Source organism: Eumetopias jubatus, unplaced genomic scaffold (genome assembly GCF_037043125.1).
Source record: "Eumetopias jubatus isolate StellerSeaLion01/CBP00866 unplaced genomic scaffold, mEumJub1_p1.0 scaffold_5, whole genome shotgun sequence".
Classification (NCBI taxonomy): domain Eukaryota; kingdom Metazoa; phylum Chordata; class Mammalia; order Carnivora; family Otariidae; genus Eumetopias; species Eumetopias jubatus.
The window spans coordinates 128,696,946-128,718,986 of record NW_028274811.1 but is presented as its reverse complement, the minus strand read 5'-3'; the positions used below and the strand labels follow the sequence as shown (position 1 = coordinate 128,718,986).

At 43.6% G+C, this 22,041-nt stretch overlaps 1 protein-coding gene across 2 annotated transcripts in view; it reads right to left on the bottom strand.

Annotated features, from left to right (window-relative positions):
• Window positions 1-22,041, bottom strand: part of MTMR12 (myotubularin related protein 12) — a 68,423-nt gene that overhangs the window by 32,211 nt on the left and 14,171 nt on the right. For both annotated transcript variants that reach the window (XM_028097954.2, XM_088023528.1), the window contains exons 2-6: window positions 9,879-9,939; window positions 7,167-7,309; window positions 5,772-5,844; window positions 4,879-5,009; window positions 3,092-3,185 (exon numbers count right to left, since the gene is read on the bottom strand). In XM_028097954.2, the coding sequence (XP_027953755.1) occupies window positions 3,092-3,185; window positions 4,879-5,009; window positions 5,772-5,844; window positions 7,167-7,309; window positions 9,879-9,939 (502 nt within the window). The remainder of the gene's footprint in view (window positions 1-3,091; window positions 3,186-4,878; window positions 5,010-5,771; window positions 5,845-7,166; window positions 7,310-9,878; window positions 9,940-22,041) is intronic.

Here is a 22,041-nt window from a genome sequence, read left to right as displayed (position 1 = left end):
AAGACAGGCTTGGCACAAATGCTACAAATAATAAAATATTTTTAGCCCTACCAATATGTGCATAAGATGGCAAACTCATTTGAATAGCATGTCAGATCCCTGAATGTAAATCCTCCTTCAATTTGCAGATGCATTCATTGCCAACAAGAGGATTTTCCAGTGTGACATAGTTACTAACGGCCATCACCAGATCAGACAGCTGTGGTGAGGGTCAGGGCTTGCTAGTCAGGGACTGCACCATGGTCATGGAGACTTCTGTCCCTCACCCTGCATTAGGGGGAAATGTCCAGGAGCACTACGCTTGCAGCCCAGATGTGTCCTTGGTCCTCTCCTAAGCCACAAACCACTGGGTGACATGCACCAAAACAGTCTCAGCTATTTACACATATCAGTTCAAGCCCTTGTGCATTTCAAAAAAGAAACCCAAGCATTCTGGGGAAAACAGTGTTTGATAAAACTCCCCCATGCTATTTTATTAAAATAAAACCAGATCGTAGTACAAACGATAATAAGAATAATGACAAAAACAGTGGTTAAGCTTATATAGCACTTAGTATGTGCCAGGTACTGTTCTGAGCATACTATGTTTTATTAACTCCATCTTCACAATCCTACAGGGTAGGTAATATTAATTCCTCCATTTTACAGATGTGGCAGAGAAAGATCAAGAAACTTGCCTAAGGTCACAGAGCTAGGCAATGGCAGAACTGGAATCCAAGCCCAAGCAGCTGTAAAGGATTTCCATAAAGTAATAAACACCAAAAAAATTTCCCCATGGACACAAATAATAGTAAGATTCCTATTCAGAGTAGATAATTCTTTTAGCAACACAGATAAGTCCTTCCCTAAAATGCCACGTCACAGTATTCAGGACCTTTCAGCCAAAGCATATTTTGTGAATTATTAAGCCAGAAACTAACTGAAGATGTTCAGGCTGCAAAGCACCCACCTCTACAAACCCCTACTAAACGCAAAAGTTAACTGTTCAATTAGCATCCATCAGTTATAACATTTACTTCTCAAAAAATGGGGGTTGGAAAGAGGATTAAAAAAAAAAGATGGAAAATAGAATAGAAGATGCCACATTATCCTGGGCCTTGTGACACACACACAAAACAAAACAAAACAAAACACCACTAGGTGAAGAAACGGCGAGAGTCAATCAACGTAAGGGTTGGAACACAGATCAACATAGTCTTGGGGAGCCAAGAAACTATCCTATACTGAGTCTGGACCAAGAGTCAGGATATAAGGAAGAGACAGAATTCTTAAAAATAGAGTATGATTTTTCAAATGTAAACCCAGTAGATGTTTATATAAATTACAGTAATTCATAAATCAGTCATATTTTGTGTAGCTCATATTGCACCAAGCTGTTGTAAGCCAGTTACTCAGCACTTGAACGTGTAGCTACAGTGAAAGGATCTGTCATTCTAAGATGAACTTACTGAATTAAGGAACTAATTTTATGTTCAGTCTAACGCTAGAGCTAAGCATTATCTTAAGTTAGTGTAATTCTCTGAAATAATCCACCCTGAATAATACAGTTATACTTTCAATTAACCCTCACTTAATTGACTGTACCACACGTGCTATGGATTTAACAATTTATAATCTTAACAACACTTCAACCAAGGCTTTAACACTGCTGTTTTTATAATGAGAAAACACCTGCCCCCAAAATTTAGTGTCATCCCCAGGATCACACCGCTACTGAGCAGCTAGGCAAGGACTTGAACTCAAGTGGGACAGACTCCAAAACTCACAGCTTTTCTACTAAGTCACCATAGTCCCCAAAATGCAACCTGCTCTCTCAGATATCTACATCTCTGCACATGCTGATCCCGGCTGCCTAAAATACTCCTCTGTGCCCACCAGACACCCCCACATCCTCCACTATCGGCTCCAGCACAGCCTGTGCCCTGTGACAGCCTCCCCGCACCACCCGCAGTGTGACCAGCCCCTCCACCAAAGGACACAGCTCTCAGCTGTCTCTGCTTAGACTTGATGCTCATAAAGGACAGGGATTTAGTCCTACCCACTTCCATCCCCAAGTCCTGACCCACAGCAAGCGTTCAAAAATGTTGAACAAATGAGCAGTTCAACTCTACACTCCAGAAGGCCCCATGTATGCTGTTAAACTAACATGCCACTTCCCTAACGAAAAGCACATAGCACACAGGGTCACTCAACATCAACCTGATGTTAAGATTGACCGGCAGAGTGAGGAAACAGACCGAGGAGAGAGATGGAGAGAAGAAGACAGACATCTGTGGAAACACTGTACAATGCTAGCCATTATTAATAGCGAATTCAAATGACCAATGTTTCTTAGTTAAAAAACTGCTCCCTTTTTCAGTGAACTGAATGGAAGACATTTAGAATTTAAGTTATGTAAGCATATTTGCTTTCTGATGTGCTCTCTTATGTACAACTGTTGTTCCATTTCCCCAGAGGATGTTCTGGTTGTTTAAAGGCTTTCTAGAATGCAAGACATTCTCTAAAGTATTATGAAATGAAATCAAATACATTAAGGTGGAAAAAAAAAACCAAACAGGATTATTTTAAACTTGTCTGAATTTTCTCTACAGTCTCACATTCCCCGTTATAATACATTGATTTTATCTTTCGTAAGAAACAACCAAACCAATAATACCTCACAAAAAAAGCAAATAAAACTAAAAGATAAGTTAAAGCAATAAAGATCACAGGAAAAAAAAAATAGAAACTTTTTTTTTTAATGTTTTATTTATTTATTTGAGGGAGAGAGAGCGAGAGAGCAGGAACACAAGCAGGGGGAGCGGGGGTAGAGAGAAGCAGGCTTCCCGTTGAGCAGGGAGCCTGATGTGGGACCCAATCCCAGAACCCTGGGATCATGACCTGAGCCAAAGGCAGATGCTTAACAACTGAGCCACCCAGGCGCACCGAAACTTTTTTTTTTTAAGAAACGTGAATGACTTACCCAAGCAAGAGGCAATCAATTGCTAGGAAAGAGGAAAAAGAAACTCATGGATGGGTTTTTGCTTGCTAGTTTCAGGTAGGAATTTAAAGGGTCTGCCTACCTGCAAATTAGAACCTAGAAGACACTCACCTGTATTGTTTTGTGCAGCAGCTGCATAGGAAAACAGAAATAATCTTTTAAGCAGTTTCGGAGCCTGGGTATGATGAATTATGCCACTGACAATCTAGGAAAGAACCAAACAATGGGTATAGTCATACTTTTGGCAGATAAACACTTAGCTGTCTAGGTTTCCAGCATGCTAATAGGCTCCTATGGGCATCACGTAAACTCTGAGGTCTCTATGATATTACCTTTTGGAATAATGCCAAGTAAATAGAATGTTAACAGTTTTGTCAGGTCTACTAAGAGCTTTGAATTTCTAGGGAAAACTTTAAAGATTTTATTTATTTATTTATGTTTGTTTGTTTATTTGAGAGAGAGAGAGAGAGAAAAGGGAAAGGAGCGGAGAGGGAGGGGAAAGAATCCCAAACAGACTCTGTGCCAAGCACAGAGCCCAAGGCAGGGCTCGATCCCATGACCCTGAGACCATGACCTGAAACCAAGAGTTGGATGCCCAACTGACTGAGCACCCTGGCACCCCTGAATTTCTAGGGAAATTAAAAAAAAAATTTTTTTTTAATTTATCCATTCATTTGAGAGAGTGAGAGCACATGCGTGTGGGGTGGGGTAGGGAAAGGGAGAGAGAGTCTTAATCAGACTCAGTGTGGAGCCCAGTGTGGGGCTCGATTTCACAACCCTGAGATCATGACTTGAGCCAAAGTCAAGAGTCAGGTGCCCAACCACCCTGGCGCCCGATTTCTAGATAAATTTTTAAAACATAGTCTCATTTATCAAAAACAAGGTGCTACAAAAACTTAAGTGCCATGTTCAGATACTCTAAAAATCTGACACATCAGAGACATAGGGCTAATATCAGACAATAACCAAGACACTTAGCTATTCTGATCCACTTGTGGACTTTAAGACCTTCTCCTAGAAGATTAGAAAAAGAAATCAATCCATTGTGCTTTTTGTCTGAAGTTTCCAAACAAAAGTATGTTTGGACAGATAGCTAAAACCATCATTCAAAATGAAGTTTCTGGCTTCTCAGGTACTTTCCCTATATACACCACTCTTTTCCTGCTCAGAATAGATACCGGAGTCATGTTCATTATTCTAACTGAACTACCACACTCCCTGAAAGAAAACCAAGGAGTTACCCGTAACTGTGTATAACTCAACTGTAGCCAGAACGACAGGTGAGCCAGCCCCTCTCCACATTTCCCCTGATGGATTTACCAGGACAGTGGCAAGTTTGAGACCTTCAATACTTTAGTAACAGAGTCGCAGAAGTTACAGTGACAACTATAATCAGTTCTTCCAGTTACATATTTCTATTTGCTGCAGCAACCAGATTAAGTTTCCTTGGTGTCCAAAATCACAGGCCTCATTTGGTAACTCGGCTTTGCCCGTCTGCCCCATGTACCTCTTCCTCCTCCCACATACTTCTACAACTTCCCAGATATGAACTCCTCTGTTCCAGGACTTGGGGGTCTCTACTACTACTTTTTGGAAAGACTGTCAGAGGTGGGAGAAGAAGCTTGCCTCCTGCCCCTGGTTTATCACCTCCCACTCTTTCGAGGCTCCAGGAATAAAACAATCACGAACTCTAGGATTAAAGGTAGCATGTGCCAACATAATACGCAGGCATGCTTCACCAAATTCTCTCTCAATTCTAATCAAAGCATGTGATTATAAGCCAATTTCAACTTTATGGAGTGAAATGCACCCCCTCCACCTTCATGCAATATAAGCAAAAAGAGTTAGTGGTGATACATGATGGGAAAGAAAACCTACAAATACATGCAACTAGTTACCCTTTTGACTTCCTCTTCTTTTGTGTACCTCAGACCAAAGTGGAACACTCGCAGGTCTTTGCAGTGGATGATGAGTTTCTCAGGGTATTTCTTCAGTTGTCCAAAGAGAGGTTTCTTTTTCTCATCAAACACTACACATTGATGATGAAATCAAGAAGGGAAATCATGTTATAAGGCAAAAAGTTAATGCTGAGGAAACAGGTAGACTATTCACACCTCTCAAAAGTGAGAGGAAAGGTGCTGTCTTCGAAGTAACTGTCAGCAGGGGCCCCGGCTCTCTGACAATGGGCAGCGTTCTTCATTCCTCTGGACAAGCTCAAAATGGACTGACTCCAGAAGCTAAGATTACAAAAGATGGAAGGGGGTCACTAGGGATATGCTGTCAAGACAGTTGAGACCTGGCTTTATGGCCAGGGGCACCTCCTGACACTTCCCTCCCTGCCCCGGAATTTGAACCGCACAGCACCTACCGGTGTTGGGATCATCTTAAATGGCTACTGAATGATTTCTGAAAAAGCCCTTACTGCCAAAATATAGAACTGAAGCACAGAGAGGCTTGACCCTTAGCAGAAAAGACTCAGAGTACAGTGCAACAAACCTTTATCAGATTAGTCTTTAGAGTAAAACCTACACACCTCACACGGACAGTCACAAGTATGATCTAGCATATAATGGCACTGCAGAGTATTAGAAGAGGTTCCAAATTCAAGTGCAAGCTCCTCCAGCTAAGTGGCCCTGAATAAGCCACTTTACATCTCAATTTTCTAATCCATAAAACTGATTTAAACAAATATGTAAAGAAATTTTAGTAAACTGTGAAGGACCACAGAAATATTATCATTATCAACCATACTTCCAAAGGCTGGCAACACCCCAGAGGAAAAGATACTTACCTCCATAAATCTGATCAACACAGTGGAGTGTGATGTCATTTTCTCCTATAACCTTATTCTTAAATTGGGTTTCCTAAAAGATTCAAAAGGAAACAACTGTGACTCCTTTCTGTGCCCTATTAAACATTTACAGACAGAGCAAATCACCATTTTCCAATTGCACATTAGGAAAAACAGAGAGGGGGTGGGTGGAAGAAATGGGTGAAGGTGGTCAAAAGGGGCAAACTTCCAGTTATGATAAACAAATCATGGGATGTAACATAGAGCCTGGTGATTATAGTTAATACAACTGTATTATATATTTGAAAGTTGCTAAGAAAGATCTTCTCATAAGGAAAACAAATTTGTAACTATATAAGGTAAGAGATGTTAACTAAACTTATTCTAATAATCATTATGCAATAGACATGTATCAAATCATTACGTTATATTCCGTAAAATAATAGGATGTTATATGTTAATTATATCTCAATAAAACGGTGGAGAAAATTGAGTGTATACTCTAAAAAACAAACAGGGAAATGGAGCCGGCCACATTCTCTAGGAAAGGGATGATGAAGTGTGCGAGGAAAGCTGGTAAGCACTTTTTTTTTCCAAACCCAAGCACGACATGCCATTCCTGGGCTGCTCCCAGGCAAACTGGCCATGCCACAATCACTTGGAGAGGTTAGGATTTCTCTACACAAATGCAAACTGGTGAGTGACAGCTACAGGAAGGCACGTTTAGGAAGAAAACACTGTGAGTGCTGTCTGTATTCGGACGGGACAAGGAGCCAAGCCACTAGAGCAGACAGCAGAGCAGGAGACCACACTCCAAGGCAGCAGGGGCGGGCTGGGACCACTGAGTTTGCATCAACATACAGCACGTCCCCCGAGGACGTGGGCTGTCCTCTCCCTCACTCCACTTGCCTATTCTCCGTAAGCAGGGACGAGTCTTAAGAGGACACTGCGACTGGGGCACAGTAAACCCAAATTCAAGTGCTGCATTCAGCATCAGTTTCATTACCGAGCTCAATTCCTGAATTTGAGGGACAGCTCAGTATACAGAAAACATGGGGAACTAGTATATTTGGGGAGATGTGATTCCAGTGAGTGATATGTACTGTTCTAAAATACAGGAGAAATTAAGAACAAGTTGAAGGTGTCAACCTACAAAGTCAGATGCAAGCCAGCGTGACTTGACGCACTGGAGGGAAATTTAGAATGGTCCCACCACTGAAAAGAGATCCCAGAGGACAGAGAGCAATCTAGTGGTGAAGACTTCTGTCCTTTGTGTTTAATGTGTATTGGCAGGTAGGGGGCAGGGGTAGAGTCACTGAGGAGCTGGGAAAAAAGACAACAGGGCCACAAATGCACTGCTCCCCTCAAACTCCGCCAAATGCAGCTCATACATACATCATTATCCAGTGCCGATTCGTCATCACCCAAGAAAGCAATCTTAAAGTCTGTGCAGACAAGTTTCCCATAGATCCCACGCTGACAGGAATCTTCCTGGACATACTTCAGCACTGTGCTGGCTTCACAAAGCAGCTGTTCACCTGATCAAAACCAAAACAAGTCCTCCTGAGAGTCTTCAGGGAACATACAATATGCGACAGTAAAAGCTTCCCCAGCTCTCGTCATGGAAAAGACAAACGCACAACACGCTACAGCTCTTCAGAACCTACACTTTCAGCACAGCAGGGGCTGCAAACCTGAGGCACGAAGATGAAGCAGAGTGGGGACTGCTGGTAAGTGAAACCAAAATGGCTCAGATACACCTTCACATGGGGCACTTCCCCATCTTCTCGCTGTGAATGAGCAAAGTGTCCAATATGTGGAAATGATCTCAGCTACTTGCAAGCACAGACCTCAGTGTTCCTATTACTTGGGCCCAAGCAGGCGTTCCCCAGAAGTGATACCCTACATGGAATTAGCAAGGCTCTAGAACACAGAGCTCAGGCCCGCTTTGTGGGGAGAGTGGGCCATCATCTCACTCTGGACCTGAGAGAAAGCGGGGTGCCTCCCCAGCCACAGGGCTGGCAGGCAGCTTCCTCAGACACAGAGGTGCAGCATGACCACATGCATTCTGGCTCCACAGACAAGGATGGGAGGAAAAGGGAGGTCAGAGGTTTGTGGGAAAAAAAATGGTTTCCTCTCTTTCTTAGTTGAGGGTGTTTCCTCTCAGTGTGTCACCTTTCCTGCTCCATCTGCAGGCGCCCAGCCTGCTCGAGCAGCTGTATTTCCTGGAGATAGAAAGGACTTTACAGTCAAGATTAGGATTTTGGGATAGGTAAGCGTTCACTGCTCCCTAGAAACAGAGAAGCTTATGAGGGCTAGACGTCTGGGTGAGAGCAGAAAAAGGAGAAGGATATGGAAGATATAAAAAACCAAGTGCAAATATTTTGTAACAAAAAAGAAAAGGAATATTCTTCTCTTTCAATAGACAATCGTCTCCCCTTAGAATCTCCCTCTGGATATTTTCTTCAGTGTCTCTGAATGTACTTTTTGGCTCATAATTCACTTGGTCTAACTTTCAACATGAAAATAGAGTTTCAGACACTAAGACTATCAAGTGATGCATATTATGGTATATTTTTCCATCTCCCAAGGGGTTAATTACTAAGGAAATACAGGAAGATGGCTCAGTCACTAGGTCAGCCTCTAGAGGGACCACCGAGCTCGAAGAAAACAATGAATCGGGGCCTTGTTAGGGTTTAAAATAGTTCAGAAAAAATGCCTCAACTAGTTCAAGGTGGAAGATACGTGAACAAGGTTTCCTGAGCTTTCAACTCTTAGCGTGAAACACTTTTAACAGTGTCTCCCCAAGACCAGGCAAGCCGGGTTCAGGCAGTGGCCGTGCGCTGGCGACTAGACACCGGCACACAGCAGCTAATACAACATCCCGTGCGGCTCTGCAAGCCCAGCGTGCTGCACCATTGCTATCAGCTTGCATGTGCAGAGAGGGTCTCAAATCATGGGAAGTGGGAGCTGGAAAAAAATCAAGGTCTAGTCTGGGAAATAGAGGCGGCTCATCAAGAAGAGACCTCAGGTAATCCAGAGGATGAGAGAATGTGCTAACACTACACTAAAAATCAAAGTTCCAGGATCTATGACCCAAGGAAAGGAAGGACAATGTGGTATGTGGATTAAGATTTCGGCCATTATTAGTAAAAAACAAAACAAAACAAAACAAAACAAACAAACACACACCTCTGAAACTTAGAAATATTTTTAAGTTTTAGGATCCCAGTATTTACCAAATAAGGTGGATCAGTCAGAAACTTGTGCATATTCATATCCTCTCAATAAACATTAGTACCAGAATGAGGCCTCCATTGCTTTGGGGAAATATACCCAAAAATCTTATGAAAAAAAGCTATTGGGATTAGAAAAAAGAAAATGTTAGAAGAAGAACCGAATGCACAGCCCCCAGGACAGCCCCACCCGTGGAAGGGGATACAACCACCCCGTAGTTTCTGTCTCTGAATTCAGGAATGATTAAAGCTTAACTTCAGATATAGAGTCTCTCTTCCATCTCAAAATTATCCAACCAATTCAGACTCTCAGTGATGACCTCAGAGCAAAGCCGTGGCAACCCCAGGGTTAGTAAACCCCGACCTGTCTGGTCCTTACGCTCAGATGCATACGCAGAGACCACAGGTGAGGCCAGCCACCAACACCTGCCTGGGGAGGCAGAGACAGCTGTGCTAGTCCAGGGCAGTTGGTCCAGGGCAGCTAGACCTCAGCAGCATGAAGAGCGTGTGGAACGTAAGGCTCTGTGGGGGACCAGGACTTTCCTGAGTGGAGACCAGAATACTGGATGTATCCATGTATGGTGACCCAAAAAAGGCCTAATTTGCTTGTGAAGGAGGTGAATTTCCCAGGCTTATTTTCATCAGCTTGGGTGGAGGGGAAAACAAGAAAAATTCTTGGCAGATGCTGTAATATTCAGACCTAGGTATGTAGTGATTGAACTAAAGACCTTGATATTTTTGTCCAACTCATCCCTATTATATGCTCTCTGGGTGAAAACAAAGGAGTTTATATATAGCAGTACCAGGGATGACATAATTTATCACTGGCTTTGAGTTGCACATAAGGTCTGAAGCTAAACATGACCGTTACCTGGCAACAAGTGAAGAGTTACTTCCTTCTCTGTTACTTCTTTCTCATTTGTGTGAATTTCCTAAAAGAAAAGAACAAATGGTAATATTTTTCTTTGTTTAAAGGCTCAAAATGAATAACACAAAGTCATGCTTTCAGAATACACACTAAAACATCATATACTGTCAGGAGTTTTTTATTTGACAAGCTACTTTTTAAAAATGTATTTTTAACTAAAGACAGAAAATTCCAGCAAATTACTTCAGTGTACTAAATATCTAGAATCGACAACTATTACTTGCCCCCAGTGGAGTGGCAGGAATGGGCACACCCTATCTAAAAGAACAAATGTCACACAGAAAGTAAGGCAGCTCCAACAGAGTCAGAAAGAGAATGGGAGACATTCCACAGCATGACTCCCCTCTTCCTCCAGTGAGAACAAAGGATCAAAAACAAAAGATGATTATGTGTTCTTGAAAGAAAATGGACATATGTCAAGGGCTTGAAGAACAGGAAAATAGGAATGTGTCAAGTCAATACTGATCCATCTACTCTGTAGCATACCGAGTCGCGGTAAAGACAGATGGGAAAACATTCCAAATTACCTAAAACCCCAAGGCAGTGCAATGGGACACAATCACTTCTAATAAGGAATCAAGGCCAGGTTCTTTGTCACTGTTTCTCAATGAAAAGATCTTCAAATGCCTTCATGTTGGGTTCACTGTTTTTTGGGTATTTAAAGATAATTAGCAATCCTTAATGAATTAGTGGAACCCGGGAAAGGTCATAAATGGGTGTTAACATAACAAAAAGAGAGGCCCGGTGGGCCTCCTAAGGCAATCTATCATACCATCTATTAAGCAGTCTTGCCAAAATATCTATCCTCAATCAGCGTGGGTTTCTATATCAATCTACCAATGTATAAGAAACACTGGGACAGAGAAACATGTTAAATGACACCACGGGGATGCAGCCAGTCAAATCTTCACTGTGGAAAATTCTACACGACACAACCAGCTTTGTTAACAGATAGAATCAGAATTTGTTTTGTTTCGTTCTTTGGCATGAGGCTCTACGTGGTAGGAGTTTCCTGAAGTTGTGAATTCAGACTGAAATACTGAATACTGAAATCTTGAAGCTGAAGAAGAAAATCATAGCTGTTTCAGAAAACCCATTTTTTAAAAAAGATTTTTATTTCAGATAGAGTGAGCACAAGGAGGGGGAGGGGCAGAGGGACAAGCAGACTCCCCACTGAGTATGGAGGAACCCAAAGCAGGGGGCTCAATCCCAGGACCCTGAGATCATGACCAGAGTCAAAGTCAGGCACTTAACTGACTGAGCCACCCAGGCGCCCCTCAGAGAACCCATTTTGACCATGGTGTATTTTAGAGATGGTTACAGTTTACATCCCAAAAGATGCTGAAAATCCAGTGGTTCTGAAGAGGCAGTGCTTCTTAGACTTGGAGAGTGTCACATCATCTGGGGATCTTGTCATCTCTGCAGGTACTCACGCCTCACCACAAGAGTAAGGAAATCAGAGTGCTGGGGATCCAGCTGGGCCCTTGGTTTTGCAAAAAGCTCCCCCAGATGATTCTGATGCATTGCCCTATGTTGTGCATCTTGCATATAGAAATGCTATGAGTGTTTTGGTAATTTAGAAATTCTCTTGGAGCTTTCACTGTCTGCCATTGGCATAGAACTAAATTAAAGCACAATTATTTTTGACAGGTCTGCCATCTTTCTCCAAGGAGATAGCAAAACTATTCATTAAATTCAATCAGTTGTTAGAAAACTAGTGATCATCTTGACTAGTGCTTGGAATTCAGTTCAAACACTGCAGCCAGCTTGGAGAGGACTAGCCCTACTATTATGTGTGCAGAAGTAGCATCTTCTAATGATAATTTATACCGCTTAAAACTACATCAGTTCTTGAAATGGTTAGTGGAATTCTTTCTTTACATTCTATAAACAAAATAATCAAGAGACACCTTTTAGGATTCTGTCCTACCCAAAACTCCCTTTCCCCAGTCAACTGTTCTCTGCTCCCCCAAGTTCCTGGAGTGAACCACCACTTCACCATCAAATGCGTGGGAAAAGGACAGTGGTCCCTGAAGAGCTTATCGTTTTATGTCTCAAATTAATTTGGCTGAAGATCTAAAAGAAGTTAACCAAGCTGGCTACTTAAACTACAACTTTGTAAATTTGGTCACCACAAGTATGGTAAAGCAGAAAAAGCTGTTCTGCAGAGAACAAGAACCATGAAAAGGTAATGTGGAGACAAAAGCCCCCTCTTCCAGACAAATGACCATGGCTGGGACTCTCACGGTTTCCGAGGCTTTACTGAGGCCCAGCCACACCTTTGGCCCACAGTTCTGTGAATCACACCTGCATCCTTACAATAAATCCTCTTGTTCACCTACATTAGTTACAGTGGTTTCTGACTGTCACCAAGGGAATTACTGACTTAGGTCAATTGCATTAACAATACAGAAATCATAAACGACTAGAATCACATATTGCAACATGTCAATGTACAATATATCCAGGCCTTAGGATTAGGACCCATGTCATAGCTGCCACCTCACAGGTAAGACTGGCAGCAAAGAGTCAAAATGCCAGAACTAGCATCTACTGCCTCAGTGTGTGGGTTTTTAGATGGAGTGAGGATGTATGAAGCCTCCAAACCATAAAGCCTCGTACGAGTTTGCCATCATTCAGCCGATTAGCCTTGTCATTTCTAAACTAAGTCATATATGTATTTGCATATACATATACATTTATACACACACATAAATTGTAAGCAGAGGATGCTAGGCTTCTAAAGGTAACTGAGGTTTATTCATAGGAAGAAAGAAGAGATTTATAAGACACAAAGGTAATTTAAATGAATCCTACCAAGTTCTAGGTAAACAGGAGTCTGCAGTCCAGGGGGAGAAGAGACAACACAACACTCTTGGACAACCATAATACAACACGACGGACGATGAATAAAGGTATTGATGTGGGGCTCCAGGAGCACACAAGAGGGGGCCTAAGTCCCCAAAAGAGGGAGGAGAGGGGAGACTGTTCAAACAAGTGCTTCTTGTGCTTCTCCAACTGCCCTCAGTGCTTCTAGGCAAGTGGCTCCTAAGGAACGTGCAGGAGTTCAAGGGACGGTCAAGCAGAGAGAGGAGGTGCAAAGACACAGAAGCAAGTAATTCTGCAAGAGGTGAGAAAGATGGCAGGGTGAGTGGTGGGATTCAGCCATTTTAAGGAGTTTGGGCTTTAGTCCAAGGGTAGTGGGGAGCCCATGTAGGATTTTAAACAGGGCAGTGAATTAAGCACATAGCATTTACTATCTCTGAAGCAGGTCTTTCAGGAAAAAGCACAGGACTAAACCAGGAACTCTTTGTAGGGTTCTAGCCTACAAAGATATCAGAGGGATCTCAGGCAAGTGTCCTGGCCTCAGTGTACCCATCTAAAAGAATGGAATTAAGAGCCATACTACCTGCCTTGCGAGATAATGCGCAAGAGACCTGTGCAAGGTCAAAATCGTGACAGTGATGGGAGCCTGAGCATGTGTGTCCAGAAAGGAGGCAGGGTCCTTGATGGCTTTCCCTCACTGGAAACAGAAAGGAAAGCCTCCCCCACAGACCCACTCTCTCCATTCCAGAACACTGTCACAACAAGCAACTGAATTCTCAGAGGGATGAATATCAATCTACTGGAACATTTCCTGAAAGAAAAAGGGAAAAGGCTGGAGATCTTTTCCCACTCACCATCTTCTTTTTTTTTTTTTTTTTAAGATTTTATTTATTTATTTGACACACAGAGAGAGATAGCGAGAGAGAGAGAGAGAGAGGGAGAGAGCACAAGCAGGGGGAGCGGCATGCAGAGGGAGAAGCAGGCTTCCTGCATGAGCAGGGAGCCCAATGTGGGGCTTGATCCCAGGACCCTGGGATCATGACCTGAGCTGAAGGCAGCGGTTTAACCAACTGAGCCACCCAGGCACCCCCCACTCACCATCTTCTTTGTCAAATGCCCCAAAAGCTTAGTACACATTTTTCATTTTAAACATACTGACTCCTCTTCTTCCCTAGAATAATGTTAAATACATTTGGATGGTGGCAACAAATTGCTGACCAATAACTGATCTGAGAGAGAAAAGGGAAAACACACAAAGCAGCTAGCTAAGTCACTGAGAAGCCACGTATTTTATGAAGCGTGTGGGAATTTCAACATTGGAGAGGGATGACAGAAACACCACCGAGATTCCTCATGGGGCTCAACCTCCTAAGTTTCTGCTGCTACCCCTCAGACTGCCCTCAGTGCTCAGACTGCTAAAGTAGAGATCAGAATAACACAGTAAGATTACACTGCTGCTGAAAAGCCAGCATCCAAGAAAAATCATCAAATGCATGTGAGCCCCTGCCTCAAATGCCACTAAAGAATTATAACAAGACTTTATTCATCCACAACACAGGTAGTACAGCAACCTCATCTACTTTGAACGCTGTCGAAAATCACGAAGACTTGGGGCGCCTGGGTGGCTCAGTCTTTAAGCATCTGCCTTCGGCTCAGGTCATGATCCCAGGGTCCTGGGATCGAGCCCCTCATGGGGCTCCCTGCTCCGCGGGAAGCCTGCTTCTTCCTCTCCTGCTCCCCCTGCTTGTGTTCCCTCTCTCGCTGTGTCTCTGTCAAATAATAAAATCTTAAAAAAAAAAAAAAATCACAAAGACAAAAGGATTTCTGAGCAGTAAACACAGATGTGTCCAAGTTTGTGCACGGCAATCAAAGCCCTCCACAATCTGTCAGGCTCAGCTTTCACTTCAACTGCATGCTTTCACTATAATCATAATAACCAACTAACATTTACCAAGCTGTTATTATGTGCCAAGTAACGGCTCGTCGTTAGTATCTCATTAATCTGCACAACTACTCTAGCACTGGTATTACCTCCATTTTAAAGATGAAGAAACTGAGGTTTAAAGTGGTTCGGGAACTTTCCTTTTATAGGAAATAAGTCACTAACCCAGGGTACAGCCCAAGCCCTGACGAGCTCCAGAACTCAAATTCTTTGCTGCTAAGTATTAGTTCTAACAAACATGGTCTCTGGTTTCCTACTACAAAAGGGAAAATGGTTGTGATAGCCACTGCGTGTAGTAGGAAACCACTCTCCTATTACAAAACTGATTAGGACAAATTAAGAAAATTCCCTTAGGAGAACTGTACTTCACTATACAAGGATTTGCCACATCTAGGACAAAAGCATGTGAAAGCTAAAGTCAGCTAACACTCCTGAGAATCTGCTGAGAGGCTGAAAAGAAGCCTGGTTTTCATTCCACTAGTTCTCAAAAAGTAAATTCTCTAGTTTCTTACCAAGTTCACGTTTAAGGTGCTCATCTTCTCAAAAGTGTGACAGACCTAAGGCACCTCGGAAAGGCAGAAAATGGGCCCTGCCAGAAAGCTGTTGACTTTAAAAAGAATGGGGAGTGTGGAGGGTGATCCTACAATGAAGCTCTCATAGGCCAGAATGCTTACAAGTATCAAAATGCTTCACATCAACCCTTCACTGTTTACGAGGGCTCTGAGTCAAAAACTGAAGTTATTCTCAGTTTAATCTCACCCAGCCAGAAGGGCAAATTCCAAGAGCCAACGTCCCTAAAGGTTCCAAAACACAATCTCTTTCAACCACATTTGGCACCAAAGTGCTAAAAAGACACACCACAGACATTTTATTTCCTGAAAGTCGCCCTACTGCTCTCAAATGGACATTTAATACACTTGTTTTCTCCACTAAAACAGAAAATCTGAGAGGGGAAATGTATTTGCATCCACATACTCGGTGGGAATCTATGTGCATCTTAGGATGAAATCTACCTTTTTTTACAGCAGAAAGCTCTATTTTTAATACAGCATAATACTAATAAATTTTGTTTTCCCCCTTGTTTCTCCAAACTTCTCTCAGTGCATATGCTAACATCAGAAAAAATACAGATTTGGGGCAACAGTTCAAATCCAGCTCTGCTCTACAGACATGACCTTGGGCATGTCATTTCACCTGACTGAGCTTTTACTTGCTCCTATGTAAATGGAAACAATACTACCTAATATGAGGCTTGAAGAAAAATATATGCAAATGCCTGGCACACATGTTCAGTAAATGGGAGTTATCACTGTTGGCTGGAACAGTATCTGTGCTTCTTGATTTCCTTCATTCTCTCATCCTTTCCTCCGAGTAAACAAAGAATTCAAATATACTACGTAGTTACAATTATTCAAAATTGTCACACAAGTAAGAAAAATTTCTACTTCTCTCTCAGTCCCGTTTCCCACATTAAACTAAACTGAATCTACTCTCAGTTCTTTTCTGTGGATCAGAACTCCTGAAGTTAGCGACACCCAAGTTGGCCCTAATTCTGTAAGACAGAGTACACAGGAATATCTGAAGCAAAGGAAAAAGAAACGTCCTTTTTCTATTAAAAGGATTTGTGTTCTAGAAGCCCAAATGACTTAGATACGGTCATTTTGTGTCTTACCTTCTGCAACACAAAGTACTTTGAACCCATTATAAGACCAAGAGAGTAAACTAATGGCTTCCTTAAGAGAACACCACATCTGAGGAAGGGACTGCTCGGGCATGCTGTACAAAAAGTAAACCTTTCTCGATAGCTGATCCTATTGAAAGTAAACTACTGAAAGCTGGTAACAAATTGAGAATAAAAACCTATATAAGCACTTAAGCAGTAGAATTTAAGGAGCCACACTATAGGCAAACATCACTAATATCTAACCCTTCTCTGGTTAATACTTCAAAATAATTATAAATTATATACTACCCAATTCTTACAAAAAACTCAGAAAAAAGTAAGTACCATGATCACTACCATCAAATACTCATTCCCAAAACAGACAACAGTCCTAAGAAGAGAAATAGCCTAAGGGACTCCAATGAATCAGTGTATACAAAGAGAATCATTAACAAACCAAAAAACCAAAAGACCCTCCCAGGGCGCCTGGCTGGCTCAGTCAGAAGAGCATGCGACTTTTGATCTCAGGGTCATGGGTTCTAACCCCAAACTGGGTGTAAAGATTACTAAAAAAGAAAAAAATAAACTTAAAAACCCTCCCCTCAAAAAAACTTAATTTTTTCTTTTAATTTGGGAAGCTATCTATTTGGGTGGTGGGGAGGAATCAGGAAAGACAGAATGGAGTCTCATTAGCTATGTCCTATTGTTCCTTCACTCCTGTATTTTACAATAGCTTTTTTTTTTTAAGATTTTAGTTATTTGAGAGAAAGAGAGTGCACAAGCCGGGGGGGGGGGGGTGGTGGGAGGGTAGAGGGAAAGGGAGAAGCAGACTCCCCACTGAGCAGGGAGTCCGGACATGGGGCTTGATCCCAGGACCCCGGGATCATGACCTGAGCTAAAGGCAGATGTTTTTTTTAAGATTTTATTTATTTATTTGAGAGAGAGAGAAAGAGAGCACAAGCAGGGGGAGTTGGCAGAGGGAGAGGGAGAAACTGGCTCCCCACTGAGCAGGGAGCCTGACATGGGGCTCAATCCCAGGACCCTGGGATCATGACCTGAGCTGAAGGCAGACGCATAACCGACTGAACCACCCAAGCGCCCCCACAATAGCTTTTTGAACTACACAAAGAACTGACAAACATGGAGATAACATCTCAATGTGTCTGAGAAAGAGAAAAGATTTATAACATCCATTGCTTGTTGATTCTGGGAGAATGAACACAGTCAAATGGAGGAGAGGGGAAGCAGTTACCAACAAGGGTACAGGAGCACCCACGTCTGGATGTGCGGAGTCTGAACATGGATTTTTTTTTTTAAGATTTTATTTATTAGCGAGAGAGGAACAACATGAGGGGAGAGGGTCAGAGGGAGAAGCAGGCTCCCCGCCGAGCAGGGAGCCTGATGCGGGACTCGATCCCAGGACCCCGGGATCATGACCCGGGCCGAAGGCAGTCGCTCAACCACTGAGCCGCCCAGGCGCCCCGAACACGGATCTTAAAGTGGGTTACGGGACAGGATGAAATTCCCACAGGTACACCCTACTCCTGGCCATGCTGCAGCCCGAGTGTGTATAAGCTGCTGTCTTCATGGGAAAATTTATTGGATGAGTGATTAAAGGCTATCCGACTTGATCTTTACAACTGGATAAGTAAATACAATCTCTTCCCTATCAACACTACAAATTACTAAACCATGACTCAGGAGTCACTTGTGGACTGCAGAAATCACAAATGTCCACTCTGTAAATGTCAACGAGGGTACTTACAAGGACCAGCCCCTATTGAGGTTGAGAGGTGAATAACGATAAATATATTCTTTTGGCGAGCGAGGGACAGAGGGAGCAGAAGAGAGAGAGAATCTTAGGCAGGCTCCATGCGCAGGGCCCAATCTCAACCCTGAGATCATGACCTGAGACCGAAATCAAAAGCTTAGCTGACTGAGCCACCCAGGCAGGCACCAGTGATAAATTATTTCTTGAGTTGTATGTGTCAGGCATTGTTTAAAGGGTTTGATACTTATTAACTCATTTAATCCTTATAGCACACCTTTGAAGTGGGGTTATTATACCCACTGTTATCTCAATTTTGCAGATGAAGACACCCAGCTAGTACGTGTGGAGGTGAAAGTCAAACCCGGTAGCTGGCTTGGTCTGTCCTTAGAGGATGCCATACTGCCTCTTACATGGAACAGAGGAAAAACAGGACAAAATGGCCAGTCAATGTATCTGCTAGACCCACCTGAAACCAAGTCAAACCAAGAATCATAGAAAGTTCCCAGGGAAAACCTAAAAGGGTGTTGTAGACAGACAAGAGGAGGCTGAAGGGAAAAAAAACAAAAACCAAGAAACACCTGCTCCACAGGGGTAATGGCTGGCTGCACGGGGAAGAACTCGGGCTTCTTCAACACCAGCTGAGTTACCTTTTGTGACTTACTCCACTGGGTCCACTGAGGCAGAAGTCTCGGATTTGTCACCCCAACAAACCCTCGAGGGTTCAATGGGAATCTTCTGATTCACGACACTCCAGGCAAGGCTCCAACCACAATGAATATTGCTATGTACTGCCTGGACAACTCTGCGCTTCCCTTCAAGAGCATGTAGTCTAGAGGCCACCTAACAGTCTCCCTTGTCTCCCTTTACACCTCCTTCTCCGTCAGCCTCAATATCCAATCTACCACCAAACCACATCAGTATCACCTGTTCAGTGTTTCTAGAATCCATATTCCTCTCTTATCTCCACCACCAGCATCACCTCATTCAAGCTACCATTCTCCACCCGAAAGCAGCAGTGATCCTTTCAGCACACAGTTTGTTTGCATTATTGGCAGGATGAAGACGGTGCTTTGATGTGGCCTATGAGGCCCTGTGCAGCCTGGCCCTTACCTACTTGTCCACTCTGGTTTCTACCATTCTCTTCCTCAGTCTGCATGTTGGCCACACTGGCCTCCTTTCAGCCTCCCATACCTGCCAGGCTCCTTCCCATCCTGAGGTGTTTCCACAGGATGCTCCTTCTACAGAATGCTCCTCTCCTTCTTTGCCCTGCGAATTTTAAGTATCCTTCAGGTCTCAGAACGAGGGCCATTTCTGCTCCCGGGTTCTCACAGCCCCATGTATCTCTCTCCCTTCTAGCCCTTGTCATAGCTGCAATTTCACATTTGTTTATGTAATTATTTAAGTCTATCTCCCCGCCGATCTCAACTCTTTAAGGGCACATCTGTGCCTGTTTTTTTGCTCACCATATATCCCCAGAATCCAATACAGACCTTGCACATGGTACGTGTTCAAAAGATTTCCTTGACTAATTTAATTAGTAATGACTAAGTAGTGAGAGGTTTTAAAACCACTTGAGCAGGGACCAGAGAAACATATGGCTTAAGAGACAATATCCATCTAGGCTTGGGCCATTACTATGGATGGCATCACCAAATGCTCTAATCATATGGTAAAGTACTGGGGAAAGAGTGCATTCCATTCAAGACTGTCATGCATGTGGTATTAATCCAGAGAGACCAGAACCCATGAAGCCTGTCCAGTAAGAACTGCAGGAACGCAACAGCCGCGGACGGGGCTGGCGTCATCCCAGGACTCTAGAGCTGATTCAGCTCGCGTTTAGTGACAGCTGCCCACTGGTTTCGGAGAGGGGCCTGAACTTCCTCTTCACCCTGTACTCCTTCAGGCCCCTCTCCTTCAACCCAGCTGCCTGACCAGCCAGTGGTGCCAATCTTACTTCCAGAGCAATGAAACATGGGATAAAAGTCCTTACTGACCCCAATTAACGATCTTGGGTCAATGTGTAGGGAAAAAAAAGGTAGAAAAGTATGGTTCTTTAATAATCACACAAAACTGGTTCTCCTAGTTACACTGACCGACTTTTCCTGAACTCCGCAAGATTCCTGAGAACCAACTCCTTTGAAAATGATGCGAATTTTCAACAAATGTGGCAGTTAAAAACGGACAAATGCTTTGTGCAGCACCTCTTGCTACTCTGTCCAAGTGTGGACATGTTGTGCCATGATGGCACAGAGGAGCGCACAGACGGCCACCAGCACTCTCCGTGGTCCACATTTCCAAAACTAGGGTATCCCAGTGGCCTGGATTCAGTTAGAACAGTGTCCGAACGGAAATGGAGAACAGCTTGGCCACACCGCTAGGACGGGAGCTGGGGTTTTTGTCGTTGTTAATTCCTTATTTCATCATTTACCCCAATGCCTTTTTATTTGCTTTAATTTTAAGAGGATAAGGGCATGAATAACAAGTCTTCCAGTTTCCGCACGTTCCACCCTGCAGATCAAAAGGAGCTGCATCTGTTCCTGTTCCCACTGCAAATATCAACCATCCCCAGGACCGGCAGCTGCCCCTCCCCCGACGTTATCTACCCTCCTCCCCACTCCCCCCCCAACCCCGGCCCCGGCCAAGCCAGAAGCGCGCTCCTATGCAGGGGCAATTTATGCCAGACAAGATTGAGAACCGCCACCCATTCTTCAACAAGCTTATGGCCCTGAGGAGACACCAGGAGATACCAGAAGCCGTATCACACAGCTGGCCTGGCATTAACAAGGTGTCACTGTGATCTCTTCTCAGAACTAGATTTCTGAGGAGTGGCCCAAAGCACAGGGCTCCAGTGAGCATGAGGAGCGACACCCTTGAGTCCACGCTCAAGCTGTGTCTGGTTACTCAGAGTGGCAAGGTGAGCCATCTCATATACATACCAATCCATTTCAACAAACAGCTCCCCAACATCCTAAACACCAAATGCTGAGGATAAAAAGATAAATAAGAATTGACTTCTGCCCTAACTTCAGACAAATGAAAAGTAATAACTGGAATACTGGGCGAACAGTGCAATAAATTCCAGAAGCTGACAAAATAAAGACTGCGTCATCTCATGTAATCCTCACAACTCTGTTAACAGCTATCAGTGTTCTCATTTTACAGATGAGGAAAACAAGGCTGACCAAGGTTAAGTGAAGTGGGACTTGAGCCTCAGTCTGCCTGACCAGACTTGTATTCTTCACCACAATACAACCTGCCTCTGCCTGCTGACCACATCCATCTCCAGGACTCTGCCTCCCGCCCTTTCACATACTCTTTCACTGACCGAACTATCACTTCTCATGCTGTATTCCAGGACCACGAATCCAGGAGAGAACACACCGCCTTTGCCTTCCCGGAGCACACAGGAGTCGATCACAGTCCAAGCTGTAAGGAAGACGTGTGCGAGGTGCTGCGTTTGGAGAAGGACAGGCCACAGGCCTGAAGGGAACCCAGCAGGAACATCTAACAACATTCAGACAGGGTCAGAGAAGACTGCTACCCTCAGGAAGTGTCATTTATACTGAAACCTGGAAATTAGCAGAAATGAGTTCCAGGCCAAACAACCACTCTCTGGCGGCTTTTCCACAAGTCTCCTCTTCGGGCAGGGTCCTCGTCCCTCCTCACGAGACCTGTGTTCCCTGGTCGAGCTCTCCCACTCATGGCACGTCCAGCAATATAGAGGATGATCCCCAAATGGCTTGTCACTCCAGATCTCTATTCAGAGCTCCAGGCCTGGACACCCAAACAGCCTCCTGGCCACCTGCATTGGAATGTTCCTAACATCCTCCAAATTCACATTTCAAAATCAGCTCATCAATCCCCTGTTCCCCCACCAAACCTGTTCACCCTCCTCTGGGCTCTG